Source organism: Teleopsis dalmanni, chromosome 2 (genome assembly GCF_002237135.1).
Source record: "Teleopsis dalmanni isolate 2A chromosome 2, ASM223713v2, whole genome shotgun sequence".
Classification (NCBI taxonomy): Eukaryota; Metazoa; Arthropoda; class Insecta; order Diptera; family Diopsidae; genus Teleopsis; species Teleopsis dalmanni.
Genome location: NC_051847.1, coordinates 211,101,212 through 211,110,471, shown reverse-complemented (window position 1 = coordinate 211,110,471; position 9,260 = coordinate 211,101,212). Strand labels below are relative to the sequence as shown.

Below are 9,260 nucleotides of genomic sequence, written 5' to 3'. Positions count from 1 at the left end.
ATTTCCAGATGATATATTATATATATATTAACACTTAGATCTTATATCTGCTAAATGTCCTATATCTATCAAATTCCAGACAGTTAGTTCATGAGGTAAATTCAAAAATATTTATGTGAAATAAAATGTGTAATAACTTATTTTATTAGGGTTTTCGCAGATTTCGCCTGTTTAGATCATGCGTTACGTATTAAATTGTGAAAAATGTTTTTTAGTCTAAATTCAAGTAAACATCAATAATAAAGTCTTTCACCCTTGAAAGCGTACCAAATTATAGTAATGTTTCCAGTAATGTAATGTTATAGTAATGTCTCTTTACAGTGAGACAGTTCATATGGATTTTGGCAAAATATTGTTTTCATGGTCTGAAATAAAGTCCAGTCCTTATAGGTACAAGTCAAGAGCGTATATAATATTACCCATGTGTGATTTTTCGAAAGGTTATATATATGAAGTATTTCCTCTTCGTTATGAATAATATTCAATAAAAAAGAATTTTTATTTTTTTGAATGTATAGTTTATTTAGAACTTCGAACTTTTGATTTGTTTAATAATGTCTTAATTTTTCATTTTAAAAAATATACATTCACACTAACATACTTTTATACTCACCTATTACCAATATCATAAAATATTTTGACCCAAACTTTTAATTATGCTTTACGAAACAATGCTGTATTATATCCCTCAATTAAATCAAAGTGATCTGGATCACATTTAGTTTTCAAATACGTTCTATACAATTCTAAAGGATCTTTTTCTTTCATCAGGGTTTCTGGATTAATGGCTGGTTTATCAAATACGCTCATATCAGGAGTTCTTCCAATCTCAGCTTTACCACATACGTCACAATTTAAATCGAAACCAACTACTCTAAGACGTTTTTGTTCAAATTCCAGTTCTTTCAACATTTCTTCAATTCTTTGAAATAGTTCCTTCGCCTCAGTTTTTATTTTTAATAAGTCCTTATTATCAAATCTATTGTCCAAAGCATTTTGTAAGAAAATCATGCCTTCTAAATATCTATAATAATAATCGTGTAACAGATTATGCATTGGTCCAATAGTCTCTTCAAGAAAAAGCAAAAGATATATGTAGCAATAAATATTATTAGTCCAGTATTGATATATTTCGGTATCTATGCCAATATAGTCGACTAATTCTTCCATATATGTAATATAGTTTGATAAATCTACAACTATATCTTCCATAAAAGGTGCATAGAATAATTTGTTTGATAGAAGTATGCATCCATTTGCATTGTATCGATGATGTATATAACAAGGATGGTCATACTTAATAACCTTTGGTTGTATATATTTATAAACTTTGGGCAAAACTGCATCAATGTCGTTTCGCAACTCATTTATTTTATCTGTAAATGTTGGACTATCCATACCTTTTACAAAGAATGGTACTGGTGAACTGGTACTTGTTTTTAAATTGGTTTCCATTATGTGACCAAGAATTTCACTTACTTTAATTTTGTCATTTTGGCAGTCCAATTTCTGCATTATCGTATCGAGGAGACTATGCAGCAAAGATAATTGAAGTTTGTTCAAAGTTGGTGTGCCCAAAGCTAATTGCGGCACTTGCATAATTGGAATCTCAAAGGACTCATGCTTATTTGATGCTTTAAGTTTTGTAGCACACCTATTTTTAGGTAAAACTGTACTATCCATTGAAATAAATATTTTTTTTTAAAATTTTTTTATTAATATTTCTTATAATGCAATGAAGAGGTTGATCAATTTTTATGAATTGTATATGTTTTCTTGAAATTTTTATTTATGTATAACCTTTAGTAAAAATATTTAAGTAATGTTATGTTTACACCCAAACTTATAGAACCAGTTTAGTATATTTTAGTACGGATATTGTACGGATTTTATATGAAAATGATTTAATATTACTGCATATTTGTTAAGTTAAGTACATTAGTCTAAACACAGCATAACATGACTTAATAGCGTATGGTATATTCAGTAATACTTTTCGTGTTGTTCCCCTTGTCATATTGTTATTATGACAAGACTGGTTTTTACGTACTAGCACTATTGCTGTTATTAATAGGGCATGTGCAAACATACAAAATATTAAAAATCATGAAAGCCTGACGCTAATATAACCCTAGTTCCTTAACTACATCTAGTAAACCATATGGTTTCACAAAACAGTTAAGCATATTCCGACCAGCTCTGCTAATTTGACAGAGAAGCAATTTCTTAAGAAGTCAACGCTGGAGAAAGTCGGTCAGTGATACCACAAATATTTAATCGTTAGTTCCTGCCACCATACTAACAGCGTGTTCAGAAGTTTTTACTAGTGTCCAATCTTGTCGCGAGTATGACTATTAAATAATGCACTATAATTATAAAGGACAGTTTATTTACACTAATGCTTCTTGAATCCAGTGACAGGGTTAATTCTTTTATAGCATACTTTTAGTCAGTCATGATAGGTCTATTCTACCATCTATTCTATTCTAACTGCCAGTTTTTCTAAACTTTTGTGCTTGATTTTTTCTAATAACACGTTTACAGAAGAGGAACGCCATTAGTGTCCACATTTCAATTCCACCGTTTCTCACCATATCAGTGTGGCATATCAGTGTGACATGACTATATTATATCATATTACTACAGTACTTTCCTTGTTGTGTAAAAGATGGCATTAACTTCAGCTTGGAATATAAAACACTCTAGTAATATGAACCTAATAATTGCATTTCAAGAATATACTGCAGTCACTCGACTGCTAACTTGCTGCTAGTAGTAATTAAAATGATATCACTCATATTGATTAGTACGTCAGTAATTTTATACATAGGTATATAACTACTAAGAGGCATTGATATAATTGCTCCCGTTGCAATGGTTGTGCCCGACACATTCATGAAATGGAATAAGTATATAAACTTCATTGCTTTTTATTACTTCAAATATATTTAATAATATTTATGCAATACATATTTTAAAATTTTTAATAGAATTAGTATTGAAAAGGTTTTGAATACAAATAATTATATATATATTTTAATCATAACCTCTGCTAGAAAAATTATGAAACTTATTCCATACATCATACAAATGAATATCCATAAAAAAGAAAAATCCTCTACAATTAAAAGTTTTAAGTGATCCGAATGAAATTTGTCCTCATAGTGCATCTTGCCAATTTTGACTAAATCATGAAATGAATTTTTTAGCCAGTAACGTACAAATCCCATATCTCTAATACGCATTATGAGCGCCTCTAACGGATTACGAAAAATTGAGTTTGAATCCAAAGGAAAACCCAAAGACATAAAGGGCTGTAAGCAGATTGTTGTTAGACGAAATAATGGTTTAGTGAAGAGCTGTTGCTTTGCCTCATAAACATGCCATACAGACGAAGTAACCGGGTAAGCATAAGAAGTATTTAAAGAATCACGTAAAGCTCTGAGCTCCATGTAAGTATTGATTATAGTAAAAGTAGCATTGTATTTCTCAAGTACTTCTTCGAAAATATTATCAGCCTCTTCTCTGGCAACAAGTATTTGCAAAGGACTTAGTATAAAGTCATCCATAGTAGTAATAGGTTTTCGAACTGGTGGATGAGTTAAAAATACGCTTAGAGTTACATTCAACATATTATTCGTAATGAAACCAGTAAAAAATAATAAAATGTAAATAACTCGCATTGTTAATATAGGATTTTTAGGTAATATAAATGAGAAACCCATAATTCCAGAAAAAGCATGGGTATGCATAATCCTGTCTATGTAATGCATAGTAAAAGTTTGCGCCAAATACAAATTTATAAGTTTGTGGCTATAATAAAGTAACACCGAAAAGGTTGTATTGAGTAACAGTAAGTATAGAAGAACTTTCCAGTTCAACAGGTGTATGAAGTAATCGCTATAGGTTTGCAGCGATTCTACCGGCACCATTACACACCAATTAGCAAATTCAAGTGGATAAGAAAGCTGTTCATTATCACTGTATACCAGCGAATTCATTATACCACCGCCTATATCTATAGTGTCATTTGCAATAAGCTTTAAAAAATTTCGAAAATAGAAGACAGTTCCTGTTGTCACTTCAAATGGATACAGTATAGTAGCATTAAGTTTATCTCTAAACAATCTAATCATTTTAGCTACATAACCTGCGATCTTGCGGTTGCCCTTAGTGTCATAGTACATGACAGTACGTGGAGATATTTGATCCGGTATTGTACGTATGGGATATCCATTCAAATTTTGCATGCGTGATGGAAAAATATTGGTATCAATGTCATCATTAAGTTCTCTGTGTTCCAGTAGTAACACTGGAAACGGCATATAACTATAATATGAACCAGTAATCGTTGAGTTCTTCAAGACTGCGATTACATTCAGCATTTTATATTTGAAACATATCTTAAATAAATTTTGTAATATTTCTGTGGTTGTACCTTTAGTAGTTCCATATTTAGTAAAAATAAATATAACAGGCGTATCTCTTATACGATGCAGATTTTTAACTAAACTCCGGATTATTTCTACTAATTTCGGTTCTTGCAAGGCCACAATGATCAACATTTGCTTATTATATTTCATGTGAATATTAAAAGTATATGTAGGCTCATATGTAAGTATCGATTTTTGAAACTTATATTGCAACATCTTCCAAAGAAATTCTTGATCCTGGAAATCGTTTTTATAGCCGAAAAGACTGCAAGTGTAGTATTGCCAGTGTTGCTCAATTCTTTGTAAGAGTTTCTCATAAAACAAAACTTCGATTTTGTTGGTTTCATTTAAATTTATAAAACTTTGTTCTAATTCAGCTATTTTAATATTAAAACACATTAAATATATTAAATTAAGAAAAAATCTGCTCTGGTTAATAATCATTATGTTTACGCTACACTTAGAGAATATTAACTGACACTTTGGATTAAATATCAATTTCCTTTTATATAAACACCAACTTCTAAAAATAATAGCAATTTTAAACAATTTACTTAATGTAGTTTTAAAAAAAAGTTAATACCTCCATAAATTCTAGAAAAGTAATCTATACGTCAACTAGCACATAGTTAATGCTTCTATTGCGTGATAATATGTATCTATTATGACTTCACATCAACAGCCCTAATGTCATATTTTCACTAATTAGTAAAAAAAATATATTAAATACAATATATAAAAATATAAGTTATGAAAAGTGAAAAAATTAAAAAAAAATACATTGAAGAATCTTTGAAACGGGCACTTTTATAAACGGACATTATTCTTAAACGTATAGTTTGGGTAGTCCTCAGTTTTTATTTCTCATACAAAGTACGTTATTTTAATGGGACAGTTCTTTTAACCAAACGGAATTTCAGGTCCCAACGATGTCCGCTTAAATAAGCTTTTACTATATTACTTTATTTATTCTAATGTTTTAAATACCCAACTACTGGGAGCTTTCAATTACTTAATGTTTTTAATACAAAATATATTTTATGTACTCCATAAAATAATATTTTATAATAATCCATAAATAAATAATCCATAATTTAATAACATATTATTTTGTAGCATTATTCTGGTTTTATAAATAAAAGGGTCAGTTCATAAATACTTCGCCCAATATCTTTGACCCGATATCTGATAATAAGAAGAAAATAAATGCTTCCTGCAGATAAGTCAACCTTCGTTGAGAAAAGTAAACTACACCAAGAAAAAATTATATCCTTTTAGAAAATCTTTATCTTAGAAGAAAATATAATCTATGATACTATTTGAACACTCAGATTACAAAAAAAAATTAAACTCGATTTTTAACGTCCATTTTGAAGAATGAAACTAAATTCTTAATATAAACTATTGAACAGTAGTGAAATTGCTACAACAAAAATTTTTTGTCTTATTTTTAATTAATTGGGATTTTGACTGACCACACAGCTGTTTCGAGTATTGCCCAATACCCATCAACAGTGCTCTTAGAAACAAAAATAGAAAAAAAACTATCAAAACATGATATGTTTTATATTGTATAATGGAGCATAACACGGTTACGATATCACTGGGTCATGCCTTGCAAGCTAATCAACATTTAACAATTTATATTCAACCAGATTCCAAATGTTTACAATGGACTGAATTTGGTATTCATGTAACAAAATAACTCTTCCGGGTGTCTTATAAAATTTTAATGACCACAAAAAAATTAAGCAACAATAATGAAATCTAGAAAATATTACCCTTAGCAACCGGAATAAAAGAAGATATTTTTCCACTCTGATTCTTGCTTCCACTTTTAGTGCATTCTTTCAAATAAATGCAGATTAAAGTTAAGTGAGAATATAATGAAAATAAAGTTAGTATATACATAAAACTAAATTTATATAAATAATACATAAATACATGCATAAAGAAACAAAAAATTAAATAAAATACAATAAAGCAGAAACGATTAAATTCAATAAAATAAATACATATATAAGTAAATACATATATAATAAATACGTATATAAAATTTGTTTATATAAAAATGTATATAATGAAGTAGCCACACTGAAGTTCCTTATACGTTACGGTCTACATCAGGGCTGTCCAGAGCAGATACTGTCGTGTGCCAGTGCATATTGGAAGGCTGCAGAAACAACATATATACGACCATGTTTTTTTTGGAGAAAGTTAAAAATATAGTAATGTTTTGATAATGTTATTATAAAATATGATAATGTTAAATTTAGTTTAATTAATTATTCGTTGAGTTCAGTTTTTTGGGATATCATAAAAATAAAATGTAATTTTACCAATATATATCAAAGGAAAATTTGCGTAATTGTGGTAGATTAGAAACATATCGCGGGCCCCACACATATTAGTCGCGGGCCCACACATATAATAGCCGCGGGCCGTATATAGCCTATGGGCCGTGCTTTGGTCAGCGCAGGACTACATAAATGTTTTTGTTGCCATAACTGTCTATAACTTCTGGTGTGCATAACAAGAACGAGAGAGTAGCGATTGAATGCGATGGGTGTAACTAATACTACTGATTTAGCCTTATTCAAAATACCCACTTTGTCCCAATGCATTTGTATAAAAAGAATAATATATATATAATATATATTTTATTGAAAGCAAATCAGTAATATATATTTTATGTGCACTTCGCGCCACATAAAATGCTTAATCAAATTTTTTTTTGTAATTTCTATCAAATTTTATTTGAAATTAACAGATAATTTATATCTTAGCTTATATATAAAACACATAAAAATTAATGTTTATAAATCTCGTAATAAATTGCAACGAAATGCAATAAAAAAATAAAAAAATCAAACACAAGTAGCAACAATTTCTCTTAAGTGGACGGAAACTTTATTAAGGACTAATAAATTTTTGCTTTTGCATGCTTAACCTTTAAACAATTTATGCAGACACTTTCAGTAGAAGAAAATAAAACTAACAATTAACCAAAAAGCGAAATAAAGTAGAAAACAAAACAGCAATAAATAAAACTATAAAAAGAATTTGTGGTTACTTGTGTAAACAATAAAATGGCAGCGAATAGCATAAATCTCGAAGCACATTCCACGCATATTAAAGCGCACAGATACTTCCTTCATATCGGCGGCAGGACATAAAACTAAAGAATTCCAACTCAAATTTAGTAGTTCCGTTTGTTTGTTTGTTCGTTTGTTTGTTTGTTTGTTTCGCAGGACACTGAATTTAAGCAAACTGTAACGCTAATTTAAACCATAAAATAAGAAACGAAACTAAACTAAAGTCGAGCTAAGAGCCGGAGAGCCTGAGAGCCTAAGAGCCTAAATAAACTTACAAATCACCATTATCATTATCCTGTAGGCACAATGCAAGAGTTCATACGAGTCGTTGTGTTCATGAAGTACCAATATTCACCACAACTCCAACATCACAGCTGAAAGGACACTTCACATTATTTATACCAACGACAATAACACTATTACCATAAACAAAAACGAGTACAACAAACAACAAACAACAAACAATAAACAGAGAAACAAACTATCTAAAAGATACTAACTAAATGGGAAAGCACCTAAAGGGCAAACTAACAAACTAAAAAGGCATGAACTGAAGTGTGTCTAAAAATATGTGTAATTATTAAAATACCACATTACAGTGGGCGGGTTGTAGTGGGCAGTACGAAATCTATGGGATGGCAAGGACTAACAGACAAAACCAAAGCCACCGAAATAATAAATGCTTTAACGCTTCAACAATAAACACTGTAAGCATTTGTTTGTTAATACATTGCATTACATTTTGCACAGTGGGTAGTGTTAATAATAAATATAAAAAAAATATAATATAAATTTACACTTAAAATTATATTATTAGATAGATATTATTAAAAACATTCTTATGAACCTTTTGTTAATAGTACCAGGACCTAGAGGAATTATCTGCGGGAGGGCCAAAACAATTTTTATCTTATTAAACAGTCATAATTAATATAAAATATCTTTAAATGTAAACGTCATTCCCCTGTCTCTTGCAGACCTCTCCTTCACTTCACTGCATGTTCGAATATATCACTATATACAAAAACATCTCTCTATCTTTTTCTGTCTCTCTCTCTCTTTTTCTCTCTCTCTCTTTTTCTCTCACTCCCTCTCTCTCTTTCTTTCTCTCTCTTTCTCTCTTCATTTCTCTCTCTTTCTTTCTCTCTCTTTCTTTCTTTCTCTCATCCTTATCTCCCATTGTAGCATAGGGCCTCTACAATCTTTTTATATCGGATTCTGTTATTTAATATTATTCCAGCAATAATTGACTTCTTTTAGCTCTTCTTTAATTGTGCTCCTCCAAGTTTTAGCGGGCGCTCCAGATCGACGACTGCTTTGAGGATTCCACTTCAGAGTTTGGCGTGTTATGTTTTCATTGGGTCTGCGGAGTTTGTGGCCTATCCAGCACCATTTGTGTCTTCTTATCTCAACAGTAGCAGGCGATTAATTTGTAGCGGCCCATAGGACTACAGAAGACTGCGGTCTGTAGTCTTCAGACCTTTTTATTTTTTATTTGAATTCTTTTAATATAAGTATTATAATTTATTTAACCTCAGAAGGGTTGGAAGGTTACAAAAAGGACTTCATCACTCAGTGCAGCAAAGAGTAACAAGATTTAACAAAGTGTGTTCCGTTGAAAGGACCGTAGATAGATAATCTTTTGCTGTAAAGCGCCCCATTATTATTATTATTATTATCCGAACCCAAAGCCTTACAATTATATAGAGTATAACTAAAAATATTATTTCCT

The 9,260-nt window shown here is 30.1% G+C and overlaps 2 protein-coding genes across 2 annotated transcripts in view; both read right to left on the bottom strand.

The window, feature by feature from the left end:
• Positions 1–531: 531 nt before the first annotated feature.
• On the bottom strand, positions 532–1,697 carry LOC119681633. Its single transcript, XM_038094876.1, has one exon. It carries the CDS (start codon positions 1,681–1,683, stop codon positions 655–657), a length of 1,029 nt encoding a protein of 342 aa, XP_037950804.1. The 5' UTR covers positions 1,684–1,697; the 3' UTR covers positions 532–654.
• Positions 1,698–2,273: 576 nt separating this feature from the next.
• LOC119676675 overlaps positions 2,274–9,260 on the bottom strand; it is a 32,200-nt gene continuing 25,213 nt past the window's right edge. The window contains exons 2-3 of the mRNA XM_038087928.1: positions 3,222–4,810; positions 2,274–2,351 (exon numbers count right to left, since the gene is read on the bottom strand). Coding sequence (XP_037943856.1) covers positions 2,274–2,351; positions 3,222–4,810 — 1,667 coding nt within the window. The remainder of the gene's footprint in view (positions 2,352–3,221; positions 4,811–9,260) is intronic.